Raw genomic sequence first — 25,796 nt, 5'->3', positions numbered from 1 at the left:
CGGGTCAGGCAAAGCTGCTTTAAGTCACGCAGCACTTCCGCCTGCCGGGGGCCGGCCGTCCCCGGCACCCTCCTCGCAGGTGTTTCCCGAGTCACGAGCTTCACTCGGGGGCCCAACCCTCCTCCGGCTGATTGGTTAGCTCTTGAACCACTTCTGTCCTCTGATTGGTTATTACCTTTTCGGCTCTCCAACACAGCCCAAACCGACCGGATATTGGGGCAGGGTTTCCGCTTCCGTCTTCTCCCTCCTCCCGCTTGATATCCGTCGCCACCACAGCGGCCGCTGCCGGGCGCGGAGTTGGCTGGTCGGTTGGTGTGTCTCTCAACGTCGGTGACCGTGCTGTTGAACTGCCCGCCATGGCTGAGTTAGATCCGTTCGGCGCCCACGCTAGCGGCCCCGCGCTGGGGAACGGAGTGGCCGGCGAAGAGGACCCTGCCGCGGCCTTTTTGGCGCAGCAGGAGAGCGAGATTGCGGGCATAGAGAACGACGAGGCCTTCGCTATCCTGGACGGCGGCGCCCACGGGCCCCAGCCGCACGGCGAGCCGCCGGGGGGTCCGGGTGAGTGCGGGCGCGTTCGGGGCGGGAGCACTTGTCCGGAAACTCGGCCCGGAGCGGGTCTGAGAAGCTCCGTGTAAGTCTTGTACCTCGCTGAGCGAGAGGTGAAGCAAAAAGGAAACGGGACCCCGGCTCAGTCATGCAGAAACGCAGGCTCGGCAAGCCTGGTCCGTTCTGTGAATGTGTTTGAGCGCTCCCGGGCACGGGCGGGGAAAAAAGTCAAGAAAATAGGATAAGCTGAGGAGCCCGAAGAAGCCCGTTCAATGCAGGTATCTTTCATTGAGCATTTGCTGTGCCTTGAGTCTGGCCTCAGAGGCACAGCCGCATTGGCGCACTTTGGCCAGACTTACAGGCCAGTCTGAGCCTAACACAGACCAGTTAGTAGGAAGGAAGGCCGGGGAAAAAAAAAAAAAGAATCGTGGTATCGTTTTCGAGACAGAAACGAAAATGGCAATGCAGTTCAGTGTTTCAGCACTTAAGGTGTACAGAATGTTGGGGGGGGGGGAAGGAGGAATGAATAGGGAACGCGAGAAAGATGGTCTAGCCCTGGAGAAACTGTGGCCAAAGAGGGCAAGAGTTTTACCGCTTGTGGAAGGTATCACTGCTAGGACTTCTGGAACTCTCCTTCCTCTGGGAAGAGCTTTGGTAGGCAGTGTTGCCTAAGCAGAACCTGAGATTAGCCTGGATCGGTCTTCCATGAGGTGAAGGGAAAAAGTAGTGTGGCCTTTCCCCAGCCAAGCTCCAGCAAAAAAGAGAAAGCGAGCACGTGGCAGGCTGCCAGTCTGACTTCTGAATGCCTTACCTGTGTGCAGTGCTTTGGATTGTGGCGGTAGGAGGAAAGGATGAGTCTAAGAGACCTTTTTAATCGTATAGGGAAGTAGGAAATGAGCTAGAAGAAACGGGACGCGGCTTTTCATTTCTTTAAAAAACTTTCCAGCTAAGGGAGAACAAGGTACAGGTGGGACAGATAGAGGTGTTTACGCTACCCTAAACTCAGACCTTAAGGGGCCAGGCAGGTAACATAAATGAGAGAAACATGCGGGCTGTGAGGTAATAAGGAGTATTGGAGACTGCGGCTTTGGTGCACTAGAGTAGTGAGTGGTCTTCGTAAAACCGTTCGGACTCCGAAATCTCAAGTCTTCAGCCAAGCAGAACCTGTTTGGGGAGTGGGGGTGGGGAGACCGCTAGTTTGCAGCCTGAATTTTTATACTACATCATGCTGCCTCCTGAGCAAATCAGTTGCCCAATAAGAATCTACAGGAGAATGGGTAGTATACCTGAAAATGCAATTTATAGCAAGCAGGTTGGGCTGAACTAGGCTGTGGCCGGAAAATGAATTTGGCTTTAGGTGATTAGGGTTTCTTTGTTGTTGTCCGGAGGTCTTCAGCATTTGCCTGAGAATGGTAATATTTTTAGATCCTTCGTTTATCTCACTCATTGAATAGAAGGAGAAAACTGAGTCCTGCAGAGAAACGACTTGCTTAAGAAAAAAGGGCAAGTTAATAGCTGAGCGCCAAGTCCCCCCACCTTAGACTGTGCCATAGTCTGTTGCAGTTGTTTAAGCAGGGGTGGCGTGGGATAAGAGATTGTCATTTCTGAAAGGCAGTTGTGGTTGCCCTGGGGAGGACAGTTGGGGGTATCAGGACTCATAGAAGACTGTCCTGATTGAAGGACAGTGTTGACTCTTGCTCACTGTTGTATCCCTGGTGCCTAGCAGGGTGTCCGGCACACAGTAGGTACAAAGGAATGTGCAAAAATGTCAGGTACAGGGATCCTGTATAGAACCAGCAGATCTTGGTGATGGGAGGGGTAAAAGGGAAAGAATAGAGCTGGACACACAGATCCCTTCTGCATCAAGCTTTCAGCAAAGGGAAGGAAGGGATAATTGCTGACTTAGTTCCTAGGAAGGACTTTCTTAGTGAACTAAGCATTTAGTGACTTAAAGCCAGATCTCTGACAGTGTAGTTGAGGTTGGTAATAGTGCAGTGGTCAGAAAAGAAATAGTGCAATGCTCAGCACTTCCTTTGAGGATTAGAGCACTAGTTGGACACTTTATCTTCTTTCTTTTTCTCTTTTCTTCTCTCTCTCTAGGGGTTAAGATTCTGTGCTGTCCTAGACTGCTTGAATGTGAGTTTAGCTTTGTGGTCTCAGACAACTTACATAACCATCGCTGCCACTGCCCTGCCTGTTTTCTTCTCTGTAAAAGGTGCGGATACTCACCACACAGGATTGCTAGGATTATATTGGAGAGCACCCATAAAGTGCTTACACACAGAACCTGGTATGTTATGACTACACACAGTCCCTGCCTATAATTACTTGGGAGTGAGGTGAGAAAGTTGTTACGCTTTGGGGTGTGCTGAAGACACAGCTTTTACGAGGGAGCTCTGTATCTGATGTGTTACCGTACAGAGATATATAGGCAGGAGAGAGGAGAGAGGAACATACCTAAACTCTCCCAGCCTTGGGGAAGACTCCCATGGAGGAGGGGCTAGGCCTGAGCCTTGGATGGCGCCCTCAGTTGTTAGGACATCCGGAGAAGAACATTAGTTTAGAGGTGGGAGGTAACCAGCTGAGTGAAGTGGCTTGGGGATACTGAGTAAGAACAAACGGTCAGGAAAGAGGCAGCTCGAGTCTAGAGCCGAGGAAAAGCCCTCAATCATGAGGGCTGAGGATGGAGGAGGCTAAGAGAGGTGATTAAGGAGCTACTGAGAGAGTATGGCAGTGAGGCACTCATCAAAGGAAGAGAGGTACATAAAGGAAAGCTTTCTGGAGGTGGAGAGTAATTTTCTTGGTAGCAGAGGGAAGTTCGGGGAAATTGCATGCATGATCCTTAGTGATACTGCACATTTGCTGCGCCCCAGGTTCTCTGTGTACTTTCAGATCCATGCAGTAACTGCAGGCAGAGTGATAGTGTCATCCTGTTTCAGGTGAGAACTGATGGTTGTGGAAGTTAAGCCAGGTTCCTAAAGTGGCAAGCTAATGCATGACTCCACAGGAATTCAGACCCAGGTCTGCTTGACTTCCATTGGTTGGGGAACATGGGAAGTTGAAGGTGGGTTTGGGATAAAGAGTCTTTCATCTCTGGAAACTTATTCTGGCCCTTGTTTGTGTCTGGAGTTCTAGAGATGCCCTAGAAAGTTTCCTTCTGGGGCATCAAGTTGGTTAGCTTAGTTGTCCTAATAAATCAAGGCCCTGGGTGGCCTTTCTTCTGCATGTTTCTATAGCAACAGATGATCCTTTGATTTGAGCCAGTTGAATGTCAGTACAGTAGTACAGTAACTAATAAAAGCTCAAAGCACTTGCCAGTGAGTCTGGATGAGTCTTCAGACCTAAAGGACAGGCAACATGCGACTTAGAAAGAGCTATGGGATGAAAATTGCTTCTGATGTTGTGTCTGGGGTAGTGACCAAGGTCTCTCCTACTGACAGTGGCCCTGGGTTGAAATAAATATTAACTGGATAGTTGGTGTGTTAGTTGTAATATATTAACCAAAACGTAGGCCTGGCCAGACTAGCCATTGTAGGCCCGAAGATTTAAAATTATCTCACTTTTTAAAATAGTATTTACTTACTTATTTATGGCTGCGTTGGGTCTTCGTTGCTGCACATGGGCTTTCTCTAGTTGTGGTAAGCAGGGGCTACTCTTTGTTGCGGTGCGCAGGCTTCTTATTGTGGTGGCTTCTCTTGTTGTGGAGCATGGGCTCTAGGCATGCGGGCTTCAGCAGTTGTGGCTCTCGGGCTCTAGAGCGCAGGCTCAGTAGTTGTGGCACATGGGCTTAGTTGCTCCGCAGCATGTGGGATCTTCCCGGACCAGGGCTCGAACCCGTGTCCCGTATCTCACTTTTTAAATTTTACTCAAAAAAAATAAATTCCAGGTGGATTAAAGAGAGGCTTTTTTTTTCTTTTTTAAGTACCAGAAGAAAAGTGAATGTTTATCTTAGAGTAGGAAAGGCCTTCATCATAAATGCAGACAGAGAAATCATAAAGGAAAAAAAACGTGATAGTGTCTCATACAAGTTAAGTAGTTCTAGGCATTAACTATTGTAAACCATACAAAAAGATAATGGGGAAAATATTTGCAATGTGAGAAAACAAATAATACAGAAAGAATACTTAGAAATCAAAAGATTGCAGAAAAATGGGCAAAACTCAGGCAGTTTAGTAAAGAAGAAAATCAAATGTCAGGTGATCACCTCACAGAAGACTGGCACAACAAAGCCACCTTAAGGTTTTTTTTCCTGCTATCAGATTAGCAAAAATTTTAAAACACGCTAAAACTCAGTCTCTAGTAGCAATGAAGGTCTGAAAAATGGGGCACTCGTGGCGATGCTGGAAATACAAATGGTGGACCAAAGGGAGCAAATGTCTGGTGTTTAGAGGTCTTTAGAATATATATTCTGTGATCCATCAGTTCTATGTCAAGAAATTTATTGCTGAGGAAGGATTGAATATGCCCCCTGCAAATACTTTTATTAGTTTTTTGCTAAATTTACATTTTCAAAACTTGATAGAATATTTTAAAAATGATAGGGATAGGTGGCACAGAAACAGCTTAAAGTAGAAAAAAGCCACTAACAAAAACTACAAGAAACTCATTTTTGTACTTTTATAAATAAAGCATAGGAGTAAAACAAGTAAGGAAATTAAGAAAAGTATGAGAAATATGTTGAAATGATTGATAGATAACCAGCAAGTGAAACATGGATCAGAGCTGTGATGGGTTGGTAAGTGCTTAGATCCTGTGGTTTGTCTTCATGCCTCAGGTTATCTGATGATCCTTCCTCTGACTTCTTGCTTGCCCAGGTATTGCACCACTTTTTAAATGCTGATTATCTCATGATACATGCATTTAATGTTTTTCTTATATATCTTAAACATAAAAAATAAATTTAAGAGTGAAAATACTGTCATTAGTTATCTGCCCCTTCAAGAACACCTTACTTACCTCTCAAGGAACCAACCCTACATGTATTTTAAGGTCGTTTGTGAAGTGCTGATACATACAGATTTGTTGTGAGGATTAAACTTAATGTATAGAAAGTGTTTAACATTGTGCCTGGCACATTGGAAGCAGTAAGTAGTAGGTGTTTTCATACTAAAAAAGTTGAGAATTTAATGATATAGATGAATGGATTACTAAAAAGCATCTGTTATAGGAGTCATTTTGCGGGAAGAAATTTTATGTGTATGCATTAGATAAAGTAAAAATATAGAAACCAATAGGCTGAGTAATGAAATTATGTGGCATTTTCTTCTGTCTCCATTTTCCTTTTTTTTAAAACAATGTTTTGGTATCAGGGAGGCATGCTGGGGAAATGAAAGTTTTCAGTACTCCCAAAGCTAAGAGGAGGGTAGTTGGGAGAAGCAAGAGAACGAGGTTGATTTGGAAAATAGGCGGTTCAAGTTGGGTTTAATTAGTTAGGAACCAAGAAAACTGGAGTGGTTTGATGAAATCTTTGCCTGTTCAAAGGAAAGAATGCGACTGAGAGCACCCTGCCTCTGGCTTCTAGGAAAACCTCTGATGTTTCTGAGGGCCTTGTGATGGTGGCCCACACTAGCTGCTCTGCATTCCTTTTACTACTTGGGTTCTTATATCTTTTAGGTTCATCTCTTTTCTCCTCTTCCCTCTCCCATCCCATGCAATAACATGGTCATCATAGTTTGAAAACAATTGGACAAAATACTGTAAGTCCTACATAGTAGGCAGTAAATACGGGTCAGCCAACAGATAGAGAATACATAGAATATGTAGGTGGACACTGCATTTTTATGGTGCCTGTATTGAAGCTTTCAAGGGGAGGCAGAGCAGCCACTCCAAAGGGCTGGTGTGCAGCCTGGTACAGGCTGTATCAGTGGCGGCTGTTGGGTCAGGGCATGGGTTAGAAACACATGCTTATTGGGCCAGTCAGGTAACTGAATAGTGACACACAGAATGGGTTAAAAAAAAAAAAAATGGGGCTAGTGGGGACTGGCAAATTGTCCAGAGCATGCTGCACGTAAAGCCTGCCTTCATTTAGGAATGCAGGCCCAGTGTTGCCAGATCTTCTGTCTGCACACCCACACACACACACTGGGAATCCTGATTTTGTGAAATTTCCTGATTTAGTGCTTTGTATTTTAAATAAAATATGTTCAGCCTGTGGACCACCATTTTGAACTGTATGGATTGATAATCTCTGAGTCTTAGACATTTTTCATATTTCTGAGATGGACTTTCTCATTTAGCTCATGAACAATTAATTGTGCCAATAAGATCAGATTGTATACAATTTGAGTTTTTGTAACTTGCATCCTTGAAAACACTAATTTAATTTGGTATGCCCAAAGCTTACTGTTCTGGACTAATTCCAAGTAGACTAGAGGAATTAGTAAGAAGTCGCAAGTGTAGACCCTCAGGTGCCAAACCTGTTCTAGCCAAAGGATGGAGAGTCCTGACCCCAAGAAAGCACCTTGGTTTAAATATGAAGCTGCATATCTCTGCTCGCTGTGAAGGATTCCAGGCCACCCTTATCCTTTGCCTTCTTTAGAACTTTGATAGAGAGAGAAACTGTTGCTCTGTGAGGCTCTTCTGCCGGGCTTCTAAGTGTTATCTCTAAGCCAGAAGACAATTATCAAAAGCTTTTGGACAGATTTGTCCACATTTTGGTGAAGTCATTTGTGTAAGCACATCTTGATTTCATTAAATAGAAAGTTGTCCATTGTTTATCTGGTACCTAGCACAGGGATAGTAACTTAGAGTACTTACAGCACTGTGTCATACTCTGTAACCCTTTGGCCCAGCATATGACCAGCCCTGATTGACAGATTGAAATCTTATGTCTTGCAGATGCTGTTGAAGGAATCATGAATGGCGAATACTACCAGGTACAGAGTACTCTGATTATGATGCATGATAGTGTTGAGAGTCTTCCTTTCCTGTGATTTGAATTGACTGACCTGGAAAGGATCCCACTCCTTTGACTTTCCTGGATGTATTAGTTACTGGTATGTTACCTGCCAAAGTGGAAGGATTTGAAGAGAGGTAACATTGATAGAGTAGTCTTTTAAAATGTGATTGACCTGACCCTAGTGTTACCAACTTTATTCTCAAGAAATGACCCTTCATGATGATGGCAGTGGTGGTGGCAGTGGCAGTGGTGGCTGATTTTTTTTTTTTTTTTTTTGGCGGTACACGGGCCTCTCACTGTTGTGGCCTCTCCTGCAGCAGAGCACAGGCTCCGGACGCGCAGGCTCAGCGGCCATGGCTCACGGGCCTAGCCTCTCCACGGCATGTGGGATCTTCCTGGACCGGGGCACGAACCCGTGTCCCCTGCATCGGCAGGCAGACTCTCAACCACTGTGCCATTAGGGAAGCCCCGGTGGCTGATTTAAACACTGTGCCATGTAGTGTCAAGCACTGTTTATATTGAATTTTCTTTAATTCTCACAACAATCTGAGGGACCTGAACTATTGTTATTCCCATTTACAGATGAATAAACTGAGGCATACAGAGGTTAAACCAGGAGTCTAAAAGTAACAAAGGTAGTATGTGGTGGGGCAGCATTGGAACTTTTCAGCTTTTAGATTGTCTTGAGGGTGGGGGGTGGCTGGTATTTGTGACAACTACCATTATTTTCCCTCTGTATCACTGAGTTTTTGGTCACCAGCCCAACTTGCATTGGCTTAAATAGAGAGAATTCACTAGCTCATATAATTGAAAGAACTTTGAGATAGGCTAGGGGTCCTCGGACCTGGATTCCGACTCAGTTCCTCTAGGACTCTGGTTCTGCCAGCTGAGTGTGCAGTTTTATACTCTTTCACGGTGGCAGAATGGCTGCAGCACTTCCGGGTCTCACATATGCATGTCATACTATCTAGAACAACATGGAGGTTTCTCCCAACCACTCAACAAAAGTCCTGTGTTTCCCTCTTGACCAGATGGAAGTAATCACTGTAGCCTGGGGAAATAGCGTGGTGCTTTGTTTCTGCCTGGGTTTCTGCCCACCCTTCAACCAGTTAACTGTCAGGAAGGATAAGATTAGTCTAATTGGTTTAAGCCAAAGGTGGACTAACTTTTGCTGTAAAGGACCAGATAGTAAACATTTTAAGCTTTGTGGGTCATAAGGTCTCTGTCAACCTATTCTGTTGCTGTAACATGAAAGCATCTGTAGACAGTATGTAAACGAATGGGCATAGCTCTGTTCCAGTAAAATTTAATTACAAAAACAGGTGGCCGAGCTGGCTATAGTTTCCAGTCCCTGGTTTAGAGCTTGGTCTTTAGAGTGAGATGGAATGGGGTTCAGTCCTGGCTTTATCCCTTACTAGCTGTGAATTTGGACATGTCATTTCTCTGCGCCTCAGTTTAATCCCCCAACTGCTGACATGGGAATAAAAATTTGACTTGTAAGGTGTTTGGGAGATAAAGTTTTTATGTGGCTGAAACATGGAAAGTACTAACAATAAGTTAGTTACTAATAAATACTACTATAAATAATTTTCTTTCCATCTTTGTTTATAGTCTGGTTAAGCTGGTAATATTCCCTAGTTCAGTAGGTGAGATAATTCTATAAAGATTAGATTCTTTTTGAATCTTTATCAATTTATTTATTAGCTTCCAAATCTTAATCACTATAAAGAACCTGTGTGTCTCCCTCCCCTCCCCATACGCTGTGACTCACATTGGCCTGCCTTTTTATTTTCTTTGGTGTGACTGTAGTAACTATACATTTTCTTTTGGACTCTCTTTTTCCTAGAATTCACTATATTTTGATTAGGTGGTATGAAGTGTACTTTTCCCTGTATTGTATAATAACATTTAGAAGTGTCAGATTCTAGGCCTTGCCGTGCTGTGTATTTACCTTTGTTACTTTGAAGATATCACAATCTCTGTGTCAAGTAAGGAAAATAAAACTGATCACACTGTTTCCTAGTAAGTCCATTACTCACTTCCCCAGCTTTCCCATCTCCCACTCAAGTCCCATTTATTAACAGGATAAGAACTACTCAGGCTCCCTTGTGGATTGCAAGGATTGAGTGCATAATGTTGAAAGCTCCCTATTGGCACGTAAGGTGGTGGTGGTGCTCGTAAGGTAATCCTTTACATTTACCACAGCCATCAGTGTTGCACATAAACAGCGGTTCTAACTTGGGTGAAGCGCATTTCTGGGAGGAGGTTTTGGTACTGATAGAGCACAACTGTGTTTTGTGTTAAGGAGAGTAATGGGCCAACAGACAGTTATGCAGCTATTTCACAAGTGGATCGATTGCAGTCAGAGCCTGAAAGTATCCGTAAATGGAGAGAAGAGCAAACGGAACGCTTGGAAGCCCTTGGTAAGGAAGCCCTTTCTGTCTTTGGGTATCTGTTTTCAGTGGAATAGTTGACCTTGACTCTACTTTTATCCCTTTTTAACATGAATTAGCCATAATGTTCTTGTACAGTTTTGGGGAAGGTATCTTTCCCAACAAGGTCACAAGGCCACCACATGGAGATGCTTAATCACAGGCCGCTGTGTGGGGATTCGGGCAGCCCGGAGAGCCACAGTGCATCTCTCCTCTCAGGAAGGGCAGAGTGGTGCTGTGGAAAGAGCCTTGGACTTGGAGTGAAAGACTGGGCTCCAGGCCCAGCGGTAACTTATCAGCTGTGGGCACTTGGTTGCTCAAACCTTACAGAATCTGTTTCATCTGTGAAGTAAGATCAGTGTTATTAACCCCAAGGGTAGTCTGAGATGGTATTTATGAGAGTGCTTTGTAAACCTGAAGGTATCATATCCATGTGAGGGACTGCACAGTCCATTTACCATTTGAAGGCTGGATTTAAAGTAATGCTTGAGAGGAAAATGTGAAAGATGTTAGGTAATATGTACAATTTGGTTTTCTTACCCTAATATTCCTGTAAGTTTTTACTTTTTATGGGTGAGGAAAGTCAGGATCAGAGGAAGAGTAAGTTTTTGGATCACCACGACTATAAGTGGTGGAGTCAGAATTTCAGCTTAAGTCTGCTCTGCTTCAGAATCCATACCCATCCCTTCAGCCGCATTGCATTTAGTGTACGCCATCTTGAGGGGCAGGCTGAGCCTGAGAATCAGTGCTAGCCAGCCTGGCCTTTGCTGAAGAGCCTTCTCCATGGAGTGTCAGCTGTTGGTCAAGATCGGGAGAGACTTGGTATCTGTACACATGGGTTGGAAAGGTGTGGCAGAGGTGGGGGGGGGGTGTTATCCAGAGGGTATTCTTTTCTCAATTTTTTATTAAAATTTCAGACACAGAATAGAGTAAAACAAACATGTGTGCCCCTTCCTCCAGATTCAGTAATGAACATTTTGCCATATTGGGTTGTCTTTGTATAAATGAGGCATGTATGTGTATGTTTTATACACTCACATGTGCATACATTTATATGTGTATTGTGAATATACACATAATTTTTTTCCTGATTCACTTTAAGATATAGACACCACCACATACATCATGCCTAAATATTTTATTGTACAACTAGAAATAGCAACATGCTTCTATGTTACCACAGTGTCAGCATTATTATTCCTTCTTGAGAATCGCTGAACTAGTGAAAACATGACTCAGATGGTGTAGAAATAGGAAAGGACACCTAGAAATAGGAAAGGAATTGACCCAGATAATACAGCCAATTAGTGTCTCTCCAGCCCAGTTTCTGTGGCTTTCAGAACAGAGGGCACACTTACGTTTAACCTTTACAGCAGTATCCAATAGTAGTTTCTTTGATGATGGAAATGTTCTGTATCTGTGCTGTTCTGTATGGTAGCCACTAACTGCATGTGGCTATTATGTCTGAGAAACTGAGTTTTAAATTTTATTTAATTTTAATAAATGTAAATGGCCACATGAGGCTAGTAGCCACTGTACTGGATAGTGCAGCTTTAGAAAGATGAAGATAGGTATTCATGGTGCAGACAGCCTTGGTCCTTGCTTGTTCTTCTTTGAGCATCTCTTCTGAGTAGACTTAGAGGCAAGACTTAGCAGGTATTAGTACTACTGGAGTCTTTTTCATGATGCAGAACCCAGCTTTATCTTTTCTCTTTCCCCAAAGTTTAGCAAAGTTGTCTTCTCCATGGAGGAGCATACACTTTGGTGTCTGAAAAAATATCATTTTCTTTTTCAGTTATCAAATTGGGCCCTTTGGGAATATTCCATGAAGTGCTATTTTCTTAACTCATATTGCCTTCCTGAGGGAAGTCAAACATTTGGCCTCGCATTCCAGTAGAATCGAATTAAACTGGTCCGTGAATTAGGTGTTTCTGCAGTTTCACATTTTTCTGTTGCAAGAACTGTGAGAAAGTGCAGGATGCTAAAAATAGAGAAGCAATGTCCATGGTCTTAAGCTTAGCTGTGTGCTACGTTTTCCAATAATTTTCTGTGAACATTAATGCGTATGGCCAGAGAAGACAGCTGTCAGTGTACCCTGCTCTCTAAGAGGATTTTTCACCCTCTCCTCTCCCTTCTCCCTCCCAGATTCAGAGACGCTGTATTACAGCTTGGATCTTTGTTCCATCAAGCTAAGTGTTTAAGAATTCTAAATTCTTATTGCCAGTGTCACTTCATAAATTTATAAAAGAAGACGATTTAAAGGAACTATTTTATGCAGTAAAATGATCATTAGACTATACAGAAAGAAAATACTCTCCAATCAAAAAGTAATTCTTTGGAAGTAATTTCACAACTCCTGGAAAGGAGACCTTATTCTTTAAAGTTTTTTCAGTTTCTTGTCCACAGGGCACCATCGGCCCACAGCATCTCTCCCTGCATCACAGCACCCTCCATTCCACATACACTTAATGCCATGGACAGACACACATCACAAGTTTACTGTGTATACTTGAGTCATCAGTGGAAAATTTGAGTGAAATAATTCTCCTCCTGAGCCAGTATGTCACCTTCTGATAAGTTAGATAACAGGGTAAAAAGTTCTTTATAATCTGAAAGTTTGCGGGAGTTTCTAGCTGCTACTAGGTTATTTCTAGTAGTTACAAAGTCTTCTGCAGGTTGTTACTACAAGACCTTTCTTGCAAAGGCCCTAAAATTGCCCCTGAATGCTTACTTTCTTCCCTTCAAGAAGTTGTTTGCTTTGTACTTTGCTCCTCAAGGACACTCATTACAGGTTGGGCTCTGGATCACTGATGCCCATCTGCTGGTCACATCTGTGACTGTTGCTGGGCCTGCCTCCCTTTCCGTCCCTCGTCCCTCTCTTTGGAGGCAGCACAGTGAAGTAAGAATGTGTGAGCTTTAGAGTCAGACCTGGGTGTGAATCTTGGCTCTGCCACTTATTATAACCTTTGGGAACGTTACTCAAACTTGCGGAGCTGTAGCTTTTCTCACTGCTGAATATGGGACTAGTTTACCTTCTTGGGATTGTTGTAAAGATTAAATGAGATGTCTGTAAAACACCTGCCAGAGAGGACATCCTTAAGAATGTGCTTAAAGTTTAGGTATTAGGGTGACTTCCGGTGTCAACTGTGGCAGAAGTATGACCTGTATTTCCTTCTCTCTACCATTTACTGACAAGTTTCTTTTAGTATCTTAGGGAAACTCGTATTTAGTCCTGAGAAACTTTGTGGGTGAGAACCCAATCTGGCACACCTGCTAGGTGTGCTTTTTCTCTCTCACCTAGAACCTTTTGGATAGCTGTTAATGACGACCCTCACCTCTCCCCCCACAGTTCTCCGCATTGGAGTTTCTCCTTTAGTTCTGCCCTAGCTCTGCCACAGACTCGCTCTGTGGCCTAATCGGGAGTAGATATTTTGTGCTCCCCTCAATTCCATCTATACCCTACTGTTTCCTGCTTCTGGAATCATCTCTACCTCTGATAATTTTTCTCATAGCTCCTTGCTTCATAGATGTGCATCTACCATTAATTGTCCAACCTGTGTGGAATATAGTTTGTGAGGAGATTTTATTAAAAGATTATTTAATATGAATAGTCCACCCTGAACTGGCAGCATCATTAAAGAATCACCTGTAATTGCTTTTTCCCCAGTTGGTGTCCCAAAAGCCTTTTTTAAAATTAAAAGTCAGTATTTCCACCTCTCCCCCACCTCAAAAAAAAACCCCAAACTAGTGATCCACTAACGTGTAGGTGGACTGGGATAAATGGTGGTGAAACACTTTGGATAGAATTGCTGAGATCGAGAGCTGGACATACAATCAGGGAAAAGAGAATTTTATCTTCCCTCCCGAGTGTTCTCCCTCCAACACACACATGCGCCTGCACACAGCATGAGATTAATAAGCCCAAATACACGGTGAAGCGGACTTCAGTTTGCATTTCGCCTCATTTGTATCGTCTTTTCCTTCCCTTCAAAGATGCCAATTCTCGGAAGCAGGAAGCAGAGTGGAAAGAAAAAGCAATAAAGGAGCTGGATGAGTGGTATGCGAGGCAGGACGAGCAGCTACAGAAGACGAAAGCGAATAACAGGTCAGTCCGTACTGCTTCTAGAACAGCTCGTTTGCCAAGACAAAATCAGGTCCGTTTCCACCAGCCAGTGTAGGTTTTCAGCTGCCGCGTCTTTTAGTGTGAAATGTCTTTGCAGGTTTTCAAAAATATACTTGAAACGTAAGGGTTACAAGTCTCTTGGATCTTGTGAGTAATTCAGCCTGTTTTTTTGCCACACTAGTTGTAGTGAGTCTAGCTCTGCAGCTGAGAGTTTGGTTAGTATGCACTGCCTGTAATGGTATGATTCTGCAGAAGGAAGTGTCATCTCATGGGATCAAGTCCACGTGTAAAAATGTAACCCTGGAATGAAAGGCCACTTTCAGGACTATTCCAGGATCTCAGTACTTTGGAGGTGATTATAGACTCAGTCATGTCGCATCCCCTGCCTCTGAGGGCTGCTCCCCAAAGGGTCCAGTAGTAGGGATGTGTGTTTCGTCATTAGGTAGCCAAGATTTTCCAACACAGTGACTTCAGAATTAAGGGTTTTCTGGGTGCTTATTATCTGTGTCTAAGAAAATCTTGAGTTGACTTTTTAAAAATGCTCTTTTCAGAATTTACTCACTTACTGAAGGTTAAGTAGTTGTAGGGAGTAAACAGTGTCATTCTCCTTCACCACCGACCAGCAGCTGTGGTCTTTAAATGCTCCGTGCTCAGAGTCCACTTGGAAGCAGCTCAGAAAGAGAGATGGGGGCAGCACTGCTCACCTGGGCACAGGCCGATGGGCTTGCTTCCCCTGTGAGACTGGAGACTGGGAACTGGCTTTCACTTCATAGTCACTCCACCCACTTAAGTGTAAAAGATAGGTTAGTAATTTTCATGGTAAAGAGCCTTGGGTCCTTGTTCTCAGAGGCAGGAGTGGGTTTAAGTACCCTTGTCTCTGGCAGCTCTTAAGTGGAAATCTGCCAGAAGAGAGAGAGCTAACCTCTTTGCCAGACAGTTTCTGCTGTCGTGGGGCGGCTACGGCAGAACAGATGGACTGTTTGTGCAGCAGCCTTCGACTACCTGTCTCCCGTTGCCCGTTCTTGGTTCTGTCACTGCCTCGAGCCTCTGTCCTAGCCACCTTCCTATGGGGCATGCGTGTCTGTCAGGTTCCATTTGAAGTTTTGTGACAAGTATGGTGGGGCGGCCCTCTGGTCAGGGTTGAGTTGCTGAGGGTAGTAGCGTTAGCTGCTGGGGCTTCTGCTGTGAGATTGTGGTCAGTTTGAAGTGCTGACAGGTCCAGGTTCCTTAATCCTGTGCTCATTCAGGATGATTTCCCCCAGATGCAAGTTCAGATTTCTAAAGAAGGATGGATGGGTGCTTGGTGCAGGAACCCTGTGAGGCCCTGTTTACCTTGGCGAGTTGCCTCAGGCCGTGCATCTGCTCCGAAGTACTTGGTAAAACCAGGCTGACCCTCCAGGTGTGGAGTCCCCTTCCTGCCTTGCCTGAGGATTGCTGCTTTCAGTCCGCTCTAAGTAGGTGGAAGGGCCAGCTGAGTTTTCGTGTGTGGTTTCCCTTTTGTTCTGGGGCTGTAGCCTCGATGGAGCTGTGCTGTCCTGTCACCAACAGCTCCTTCCTCTCGGGCTAGCTGCAAAGGAGCAAAAGCCTGACAGCAAGCTTTTGTTGTCTCAGTAATGCTTTGAACAGGAGTCATTAAACCTTTATTCTCTCCCAGCAGAGGCAAGTACAAGTTGAAATTGACTAGGTTTAGCCCTGTGTGTAAACTAAAAGGATTATGGGTTTACAAGCTGGCCTGCCTTTCCTTTCCCTCCCACTCATTGTGCCCACAAACTACTCTGTTTTCCTGCTGACTTATTTGGAGTTACAATCAGGCTGTTCTTTTTGCTTTCTTTAAATTTCCACAAAACACCTCCTATGTATAAACCAGAATGGGAGAGAAGCAAGGGTATGTGTGAGTTTAAAAATAAAATTACTAGAATTTCCCTTCAAATAAATATGGGAGCTTAGGTTAATGACCGGGCATGACTGTCCTTAAAGGGTTCCTCCCACTCCTGTGCCCCAAACCCACTGGGCAAAGGAGAGGGTAAGACTCATTGAGGGAGGTTCCCTGCCCACCCATGCTGGATGAGGGGGGCTGGCTGGGCCCAGGGATTCAGCCTGTCCCCTGCTTTGTGAACTTGTCCACCCAGCTTGCCCCCCTTTCCTTCTTGTCCCAGAGTTGCCATTTTGGTCCATTCCCATGTGAGAGTGAAGGGGGGATGAAGTTCTGGCTTCTGGGCTGTACGTTGTCAAAGCAGTCAAGTCTGGCAGGGACTGAGCGGACTGACGGTTGTGTTCAGGGACACACAGTACGCCAGAGCCAGGACCCTTGTCTGCAGGTCTTCTCACTGCTTGCCTCCAGCTCCTCTTTTTTCAAAGGTGGGCATTTTGAAATGACCATCTATGTTCCCAGGATACTGGCAGTTGGTCCCAGCTAGTCAGTGTGGGGAAGCAGTAGTCGGATAATCCAAGATTAAGCTGGCTTTGGGCCCTAGCGTTCCTGGCGTCTGGCAGCGTTTGTGCCCCGTGGTGTTTACTGAGGCTGGCGGGAAGGAGGCGTGGCCTCCCGAGCGTACACCAGCTGGGGAGCAGCAGTAACTTACAGTGAAAAGAGCCAGACCGCCTTGGTTGTGAGTTCTGCCACCCCTGTTGCTACTTGTTGCCAAACAGGTTGCTTCATCTCGAGGCCTCCCTTCCCTATCACGTCATCTGTAAAGTGCGGGGAGAACACTCAGCGTCCTGGGTTGTTTGGGGTTGAGGATGAAATGGACACAATGTCTATCAGAGGGCTCAGCCCATAAGTGGGTACCTAGGAAATGCTGGTGGTTGCTGGGGTAAGGCCTGGGGATGAAGCTGGCAGCACTTACCCTGGAGAATCCCGCGGGGAAGGCCAGTAGGAAGCCTCACCTGCTGGAGTGTCTGGTGCTGGAAGCCTCACTCAGTTAGGATGGAGCCTTGGGAGCAGCTCCCCAGAGCACAGTCGTGCCTCTATTGTGGATTTGAGATGTTTCTGCTTCTCAATGTTCTCTCTTTTTTCCTGCCTGCTTGCCTGCCTTTTGGACCTCTTGCTGTCTAGGGTGGCAGATGAAGCTTTCTACAAACAACCCTTCGCTGACGTGATTGGTTATGTGTATGTTGCAAAACTAATTCCTTTTCTTGTCTTGATTGTTCCTACTTTTTGTTTATAGTTAATGCTCCTTTTATGTCACAAGTTGCTTTGCTTTTAAAATTATTTCAAACTGGCACTGTGGGGGCTGCCTAAGAGTTGATAAGCTGCGGGAATGTTCCATTGATTGTCTCACAGAACCACGACTCCCTGCAACTCTGGTTGCCATTTTTCATTTTGGGGTTTGGAGGGAAGGAAGCTAACTCACTTTCAAAATGTGAGTCATTCGTGATCTCGTCTGGGAAGGCTTTGGGACTGGGGAGGGCTCTGACCTCTTGTTGCTGCTGCCACTGCTGCCTCCCTGCCCCAGGTGGGAAGGGGGAGTGTCCCCACCTGGGGAGGGGGAAGAAGCCCTGGGTTAGGAACCAGTGCAAGCAGCATTTTCTACACTGGGTTCCTTTGAAGAATGTGGGGTTGGGGCAGAAGAGTCAGCAGAGGGGGCAGTCTCCCGTGGGGTCTGTAATTGTTCCTCTGTGGTCTCCTACCAGAAATTGTTGTTTAGTGGCCAGCTTCTGATGCCCTGACCCCCACTCTGGCATAAAGAGACCCCCAGCTTTGAGGTCGAGATAGCCAGAGCTGTATGACACAGGCCACTGTGGCTTTTCCTCCTAAAGAAAACTGCAACCTCTCTGGAAAAGTGTTGTTTTGTTTTGGTTTAAGGATTTCTGTTGTCAAAGCAGTATTGCTGAATTGCGTGTTTCCTCCTTGAAAATTAGGACTAGCCTTTTGATGTAAGGGAGATGAGGGTGGAATGAAGGAAGTGAGGAACTTGTGGGAAGAGTAGACAACAGGCTCAGGTCTGTAGAGCCTCTTACGGTGCATGACCTTGAGCCCTTCATCCCATTAGGAGATAGAGCTGGGTTTCCTGGGCCCGTGGGTGCATTTGCAATGAGACTTGTGAAATGCTGGACTTACAGGTGGTGTTGGATTTACTTTTTGCACATTCTCTCTGGAGTAGAAATGGAGACTGGAAAAGTCAAGTCTGGGTTTGCTGGGCAGCAGGGTGGCCCAGCAAAGCCAGCCGCACGTCCCCAAGAGTACAGAGTGGCAAGGGCATGTCTAGCTTACTGACCATCTGCATTGAGCTCATTCTCATTTTCTGTATCTGACCTAAAGTTTTTCTTATTTCTTTTCTTCTCTTCACCTTTAAGCACAAACATAAACCATCCTTGCTACAGCCTAGAACAGTTAAGTAAATCTTTCTCACTGCCCCTGTGTGTGCCATGAAGTCGCAGTGTTGTAGTGGCTCTGGGCTTCAGCGGTGTTTGCCACGGCCATCCCTGTGAGAGTGCCACCCCTCTGTCCCCACAGACCAGTCATCTCCATTGCTTTCGCTTTGCCTGTGATGCCTGTTGGAGTAGATGAAGTAGTGTGTCTTCCCTCCTCTTAGCATTGTCCTTTTAGGCTGTAGCTCCTACAAGTTAGCTCCCAACTGGGGATGGGCTGACCTTGGTGTGAAAAAATGTTGGAGCAGCATCCTACCAAAAAGCAGTTCACACTGCTTGGCTCTCAGCCATTGGGCGCCCACCCCTGCCAGAGTGCCCCAAGAGGCCCATGGTACCCGGCTGGAGGGAAAATGGCAAACGTTTGGCTGAGGAGAATGTCCTAACAAACCCCTTCCAGAATGGCTTTAGTCTCTAGTGCCTGCTAGCATGGGAGCTTTGTCTTGAATTCCTTTTGAGCTGCCCTATTTCTCTCCAGCCTTAGGAATAAATCCAGAGGCTATTGTGCAGTGACCTGTGGGCTTCTTTGGAGGTCTCTAAATTTACTTGAAACTCAGTACAGCCCAACATAAACTGCTGTTCAAGTTCTTGGCCAGCCTGCTGCTTTGCCCTTGCTAATGAAGGCGGTGAGTAGCTGGCTAAGGACTGGCTTTTTAAATTCTCTGTATCAACAGAGAGAGTGAGTCCTGAACCAAACACCTGTATTCCAACATTTTACACAGCAGTCCGGGCCCCCTGTGCCTAGGAAAGCTGGCCATGTGTATGCTCCCGAGTCTGACCTGGGCCAGGGGCTGTTACTCTTTGGAAAACCAGAATGCCATCAAGTCAGGCATAAAGAGGCAGTTGCTTTCATAACAGGGCAGCTGCCAGGTAGCTACCAAGGATTCTACATTAAACCAACATCTTTTGTTGCTTCCAGGGCAGCAGAAGAAGCCTTTGTAAATGACATTGAAGAGTCGTCCCCAGGCACTGAGTGGGAGCGGGTGGCCCGGCTGTGTGACTTTAACCCCAAGTCCAGCAAGCAGGCCAAAGATGTCTCCCGCATGCGTTCTGTCCTCATCTCCCTCAAGCAGGCCCCCCTGGTGCACTGAAGAGCCGCCCTGTGGAAACACTACATCTGCAATATCTTAATCCTACTCAGTGAAGCTCTTCACGGTAATTGGATTAATTATGTTGAGTTCTTTTGGACCAAACCTTTTGTCTTTAGAGTTGATCATTGTTTGTGATTGCATGTTTCCTTCAACTGTGTTGTCCCTGGCATTCAAAGAGGAGGGGAGGTGGCGGAGGAAGGGAGGGGAAGCCTCCCAATGGCAGCCTCAACCTATGCTTTCGTGCGTTACTCTGAGAATAAATTTCTGTTTCAGACAATAAACAAACATGAAGCTTCATTATTGACCACAAGATATGCTGCAGTTGGGAGTGAGGTTGGTGAGGAATTTCCTTTTATCCTTTCTAGGGCTGAGGCACAGCCACTGGGTGCCAACCCCTGCCTTGAACTAAAATAGCTCTGAGTTTCTATTGTCTATAGTAGGAGTCTGTTGTCTATAGTAGGAGTCTGTGGAAGTTTCCATTGAAAAGGGAGTTCCTTGGCTAAAAGTTAACCCCTTATTGCCCACCAAAGATAGAGCTTTGAATCCCCACACCACCCTAGACATTTTCTCCCAGGTGGCTCTTGTTTGTCACGGTCCCTTACCGTAGGATCTTGGATAGTATATTTCAGCAGGGGTCTCTCTGGGAAATAAAGTTAGTGAGACCCTTACTCCTCTGGATTCAGCCAGTAAACCTGAGTCAGGATGGCATGAATGTGGCTGGCCCCATTAACTCGGAATCCCTGTAGCACACACTGGGATCTGTGCCATCCTTAGCACGTTGCTAATATTTCTATTGTCAAGTCCTTCATCTAGACCTTGCTGGCCAGTACAGTAGCCACAGGTGGCTATTTAAGTCAATCAGAATTAAAAATACAATTCTAGCCCCTAGCTCCATTTCATATGCTCTGTGGCCACATGTAGTTAGGTAGCATTCGGACTGCACAGGGCAGATTATAGAACATTTACATCATCATAGAATGTTCTGGACCACACTGATCCACACAATAGGTGCCTGTAGGAGACTGTGTTCCATTCAGGCATCAACACATTCATTATTTGCTCTCAGAACCTGTCACATTTTAGGTGATGGTTCGAGTGACTGATAAAGCTGTATTTCAGAAATCTGCTACTAATGGTTACCTGATACTAGTCCAAGTTGGAGATTGATGTAATGCCACATTCAGGAGGTGGAGCAGGGGTAGGTCTTGCCATTGCCGAGAAGGAAAGTCCACCATCTCTCCTATGGTAATTATGTCTGGAAGGGAGAGGAACATTTACTTTTCTGCCTACCTTCCCCTCTCCAAGCGTCTTAGTTGGGCATTCCTTGATCTGGCCCGCATTTCTGGCCTCTTTGCTATTCCTCCCCTTTAGCCACCTCTGCTTGCAATCAAGCAATCACTTGCTGTTGTTCACCAACCATTAGTTGCTCCTGGGCCTTGCTTAATGCCCTTGAAAATGTTGAAATCTGGTTTAAGAACTAGCTGAAAGGCCACCTCCGTAATGCCTTTCCTTTCCCCTGAGCTCCCATGGCCCTCTACGTGCAACAGCTTACCTTTTGATATTGTCTTGGTGTCATTTGGACTTGTCTTGCCTCCCACACAGGATGGGCTTCTTGAGGGTGGATGTGGCCGTTAATCAGATGTCAGTAAAGTCTGACTTTCTCGAAATCAAGAGGTGACTGGATAATATGACAAAAGTAATGCTATATGCATCCAAGGCTAGGTTGTAAAAGGCAACACAGCTTACGGCTGGTTTGTTGGAACACACAAGCTGGTAGTCCTTGAGCCACCATGTAAAAAGTTCTACAATCCTGAAGCCACCATGCTATGAGGAAGCCCAAATCAACCAACGTGGAGAGACCTGGAAACTACAAGCAAAGAGAGATGCATGGCCAGCCCTATTCCAACCTCCTATTCCAGCTCCAGCCACTGTCTAACTGCACGTGCATCTGATGCCCTGAGTCAGAATTGCCAGGTAAAGCCTTTCCAAAATTCCTGACCCACAGAAACCATGAGAGAAAATGATTACCGTGTAAGCCTCTTAAGTTTTGAGGTGGCAGTAGTAGCTTTGGATTGTTTCTAATGCCTACATTACTCACATGGGGCTTCATAAAAAGGAAGGAGTTGGTTCAGAAACTCAGTGAGTGCTCAGTATTTAGTTTCAAACCTCTTTCTTGGGACCACTTTGATTTTTATGTCAAATTTTAAATGGATTCAACATAGTATTGGAAGTACTAGCCAGAGCGCTTAGGCAAGAAAATAAAAGGCATCCACGTTGGAAAGGAAGAAATAAAACTGTCACTATTTGCAGATTACATGATTTTATATATAAAAAACCCTAAAGACTCCACCAAAAACCTGTTACTAATAACTACTAATAAATGAATTACGTTGTAAGATACAAAATTAGTATACAGAAATTTGTTGCATTTCTGTACACTAATAACGAACTATCAGAAAGACAAGAAAACAGTCCCGTTTACAATTACATCAAAAAGAATAGAACACCTAGGAATAAGTATAACCAAGGAGGTGAAAAAACTGTACACTGAAAAGTATCAGACACCGATGAAAGAAACTAAAGACAGACCCCAAGCTCATGGATTGGAAAAATTAATAAACTCAAAATGGATTAAAGACTTGACTATAAGGCCTGAAACCATAAAAATCCTAGAAGACACAGGCAGTATAAGCTCCCTGACATCAGTCTTGTGATGATTTTTTTGGATTTGATGCCAAAAGCAAAGGCAACAAGAGCAAAAATAACTGGGACTACATCAAACTAAAAAGCTTCTGCACAGCAAAAGAAACCATCGACAAAACGAAAAGACAGCCTACTAAAAGGGAGAAAATATTTGCAAATCATACATACAGTGAAGGGTTCATATCCAAAATATGTGAAGAATTCATACAACTCAATAGCATAAAAACAATCCAATTTAAAAGTAAGAGGATTTGAATAGACATTTATCCAAAGAAGCCAAACAGCTGGCCAATGGGTAAATGAAAAGGTGCTCAACATCACTAATCACCAGGGAAAATGAAAATCAAAACCACAATGAGATACCACCTCACATTTCTTAGAATAGCTGTTATCAAAAAGACAAATAAGTGTTGGAGAGGAGGTGGAGAAAGGGAACCCTTGTGCACTGCTGGTGGGAATGTAAACTGGTGCAGCCACTATGGAAAACAGAATGGAGGTTCCTCAAAAAATTATAATGAAATTCCCATATGATCCAGCAATTCCAGTTCTGGGTATTTATCTGAAGAAAACACAAACATTAACTCAAAAAGATATATGCACTCTTACATGCAGCATTATTTACATAGCCAAGGTAATGGAAACAACCTAAGTGTCCATCAGTGGATGAATGGATAAATAAAATGTGTAAATATATATGACAGAATAGTATTCAGCCATTAGAAAAAAAGTGAAATCTTGCCATTTGTGAAACATGGCTAGACCTTGAGGGCATTATGCTAAGTGAAATAAATCAGACTGAGAAAGACAAATACCGTATGATCTCACTTATATGTAGAATGTTAAAAAAACAAAACCAAGCTCAGAGAGAACAGATTGGTGGTTGCCACAGGTGGGGGGTTGGGAGGTGGGGAGTGGGTGAAGAGGGTCAAAAGGTACAAACTTCCAGTTATAAGTCATGGGGATGTAATGTACAGCATGGCGACTATAGTTGATAATACTATATGGCATATTTGAAAGTTGCTATGAAAGATCTTAACAAGGGAAAAAAACTCTTAACTATGTATTGTGACGATATTAGCTAGACAGTGTGGTGATCATTTTGCAATATATATTTTAAAGTTATATAACAATGCTTTCTATTAACAAAGTTTTTTGGTGGGGTGGTTGTTAAGTCAATATTAAATGCCTTAAAGAAGTTATATGACCTTCAGAAAGTAAGGAGCACAACAAATCTCTTTTGGGAAGGGGAATGCTTTTAGCTAATGAGCTAATTAAGAACAAAAAATACAGAAATGGCAGGATTTCCACAAGGAAATACATTTATTTTTTTAGAATTTGGCTCAGAACAGTAAAATAAAAATATTTACATTAAAATAAATTAAGATGTGATCATTTAGCTATATGTAATAATTATGTTGGAATATATTAGCCTTTCCATGAATTTAATAAAAACTAAGATTTGGTTTTAGATTCAATACCATCCTTCCAAATATTTGGTATGAAACTTGGTAGCAGTGCAACTGTCTGGTGTATGCAGTGGTTGTAGGTTTTATCAAAGAACAGCTGATGCCCCTTCACGGTATACCAACCCGCCCCAGACACTGATGGCCAAGCCAACTAGCTTCCTTCCCAGGAATCAACCAGGACCTGGAGATTATTTCAGAGCTGACAGAGTTCTAAGAATCAGCCAACCTAGCTTTTCACATTAACCCACCAGGAAGGAAGTAATTCAAATGCAAACTTGATTCCTTCATTTTATATGTGAACACAGAAATAATGCTGTAGAAACCTTCAGGTTTTCCTAAAATAATAAACAATCTGAAAAACATATGCATGTCCTTTTTTAGGTCATCTAAAAGTACCCATAAAAACCTGTCACTAGACCAAATACTGTACTGGCAAAATTTCCACAGCATACAGGAATATTTTATTAAATTCACCACTGAGAGATAGTGTCAAGGATGAATCGATTCATTTGCTAATAAGATATTCTTGTGAAAGCTCTTGGTAGCCTGGAATAAATTAGAATATATTTGCACTTTGGAAGTTTTTGATATGAAGAGAGGTTTGTGTGGCTTAGCAGAAAAAACACAGAGGGACCCGGGTCAAACCCTGTCTTTAAGACTCATTAGCCACGCGGCTTTAGGCACACCACTTGACTTAGTTTGGGGTTCTATAAAATGGGAATTAAAACACCTACCTTACTGGTTGTGAGAATTTAGAATAATGCATATGAAGCACCAAGTTCAGAGCCTGGCACACAGTAGGCACTTAATAAATGGTGGCTATCAGTATTTCTTCCAGGTTGAAATTAATAGCAAGAACCTTGGCCTTTGTTATCTTGACACCAATTGGAGCGTGGAATCTTATTTAGCCAGAATCCAGATTCACAGATGTGGGCTCTAGGTATGACACACAACAAACACTGCCTTAGTCAACACTCCAGGGTCATATTCAACATAGTATGAAAAGCTATTGAAGGGAGAGGTGTCTGCTTGTCAGTAGCAACGATCCTTCTGGGATGGTTAATCTTTCAGAGGCTGTAAGTCCTAGTGGCTTCTCAGCTGGCCTTAAGAAGATAAGGACAAGGTCACTAAGGCCACTGTAATTCAGATCCCTGATCTAAAGTTGCTCAAGATTCTGAGAGAGTAATAGCAAATAACATCTTTCAACAAGTAATGTTTGGGGGTGAGAGATACATACACCTGATGTCCTGATCGTGGCCATGGTTTCATAGGTATATATATGTCAAAACTCAACCAAGTTGTGCACTTTAAAAAATACCTCAATAAAACTGCTTTAAAAAGGTTTTACTTAAGCCCTTCATGGTGAGATTTCCTTCTGTTCCCTGACTGGATCCCTTTCTGTGTTCTGAACTTAGGGTCAGAGGAGGAAGGATTAATAATCCAAACTCCAGTATCAAGGTCACACCCCAAGCAAGGCCTCCAGGTCTAAGTGGTACATCTAATAAGCAGAGTCCTAAGGCTTCCTCGGCTACTACTGTAGCTCCTTTTGGCACAGAAGATTGTGACAAGGTTTGAGCTGAAATGACCGCACAAGGAGCAGCATCTACAAAAACGGGTTGGGAAAAGTGACTCTGGAAGAGACTAAAAGCAAAAACTCTGCCAAAGTCGCCTGCCAAATAAGTTGAAATACCAAATTTGCCTTTTAAGAAATGCTCATCTAGAAGACAACCTGATTCTGCCAAGGAGCTCTTGAATCTCGGTCCACGTCCACTCTTGGGAGGACTAGTAGATCCTGCGAGTCGTGTAGTCCAGAACCATGCTGGCCGCGCCGAGCAGGGCGGGTTCCACCAAATCCGAAACCACCACGTCCACGTCCTGAACCGAGGACAAGGCTTGCTGGCGGATGACGTCTTTGACAGTGTGGATATAGTGACTGGCTAGGACTCCAGAGAGGATCACAAGGGAAGGATTCATAGTGTGGAGGATGTTCACAACCGCAAGACCCAACGCTGTTCCAGCTACAGGAAAACAAAAATTAAAAACAAGTTTTCGGGGAGAGAGCCAAATCCAAAGTCAAAGAGGAAGGTGGAAAAGAGCACCAGCCAGGAATAGTTCGTTCACACTACCTCATGGAAGCAGTACTTTTAAAGCTGTTTATATGATTTATCC

The 25,796-nt window shown here is 44.3% G+C and overlaps 2 protein-coding genes across 3 annotated transcripts in view; one reads left to right on the top strand and one right to left on the bottom strand.

The window, feature by feature from the left end:
- The first annotated feature begins 258 nt into the window (after nucleotides 1-258).
- On the top strand, nucleotides 259-19,737 carry CLTA (clathrin light chain A). Its single transcript, XM_082842265.1, has 5 exons — nucleotides 259-558; nucleotides 7,384-7,421; nucleotides 9,750-9,867; nucleotides 13,870-13,981; nucleotides 19,287-19,737. Exons 1-5 carry the CDS (start codon nucleotides 357-359, stop codon nucleotides 19,456-19,458), a joined length of 642 nt encoding a protein of 213 aa, XP_082698391.1. The 5' UTR covers nucleotides 259-356; the 3' UTR covers nucleotides 19,459-19,737.
- Nucleotides 19,738-23,254: 3,517 nt separating this feature from the next.
- GNE (glucosamine (UDP-N-acetyl)-2-epimerase/N-acetylmannosamine kinase) overlaps nucleotides 23,255-25,796 on the bottom strand; it is a 40,755-nt gene continuing 38,213 nt past the window's right edge. For both annotated transcript variants that reach the window (XM_082842178.1, XM_082842179.1), the window contains exon 12: nucleotides 23,255-25,645. In XM_082842178.1, the coding sequence (XP_082698304.1) occupies nucleotides 25,345-25,645 (301 nt within the window). In that variant the 3' untranslated portion in view covers nucleotides 23,255-25,344. The remainder of the gene's footprint in view (nucleotides 25,646-25,796) is intronic.

Source organism: Leucopleurus acutus (genome assembly GCF_964270905.1).
Source record: "Leucopleurus acutus genome assembly, chromosome: 7".
Lineage (NCBI taxonomy): Eukaryota > Metazoa > Chordata > Mammalia > Artiodactyla > Delphinidae > Leucopleurus > Leucopleurus acutus.
Note: the sequence above shows the minus strand (reverse complement) of the source record. Positions and strands in the feature narration are given on the sequence as shown.

Coding starts and splice junctions, on each gene's coding strand:
- CLTA (XM_082842265.1), top strand. CDS start 357: ATGGCTGAGTTAGATCCGTTCGGCGCCCACGCTAGCGGCCCCGCGCTG. Junction 559..7,383: donor CGAGCCGCCGGGGGGTCCGG/GTGAGTGCGGGC, acceptor TATGTCTTGCAG/ATGCTGTTGAAGGAATCATG. Junction 7,422..9,749: donor TGAATGGCGAATACTACCAG/GTACAGAGTACT, acceptor TTTTGTGTTAAG/GAGAGTAATGGGCCAACAGA.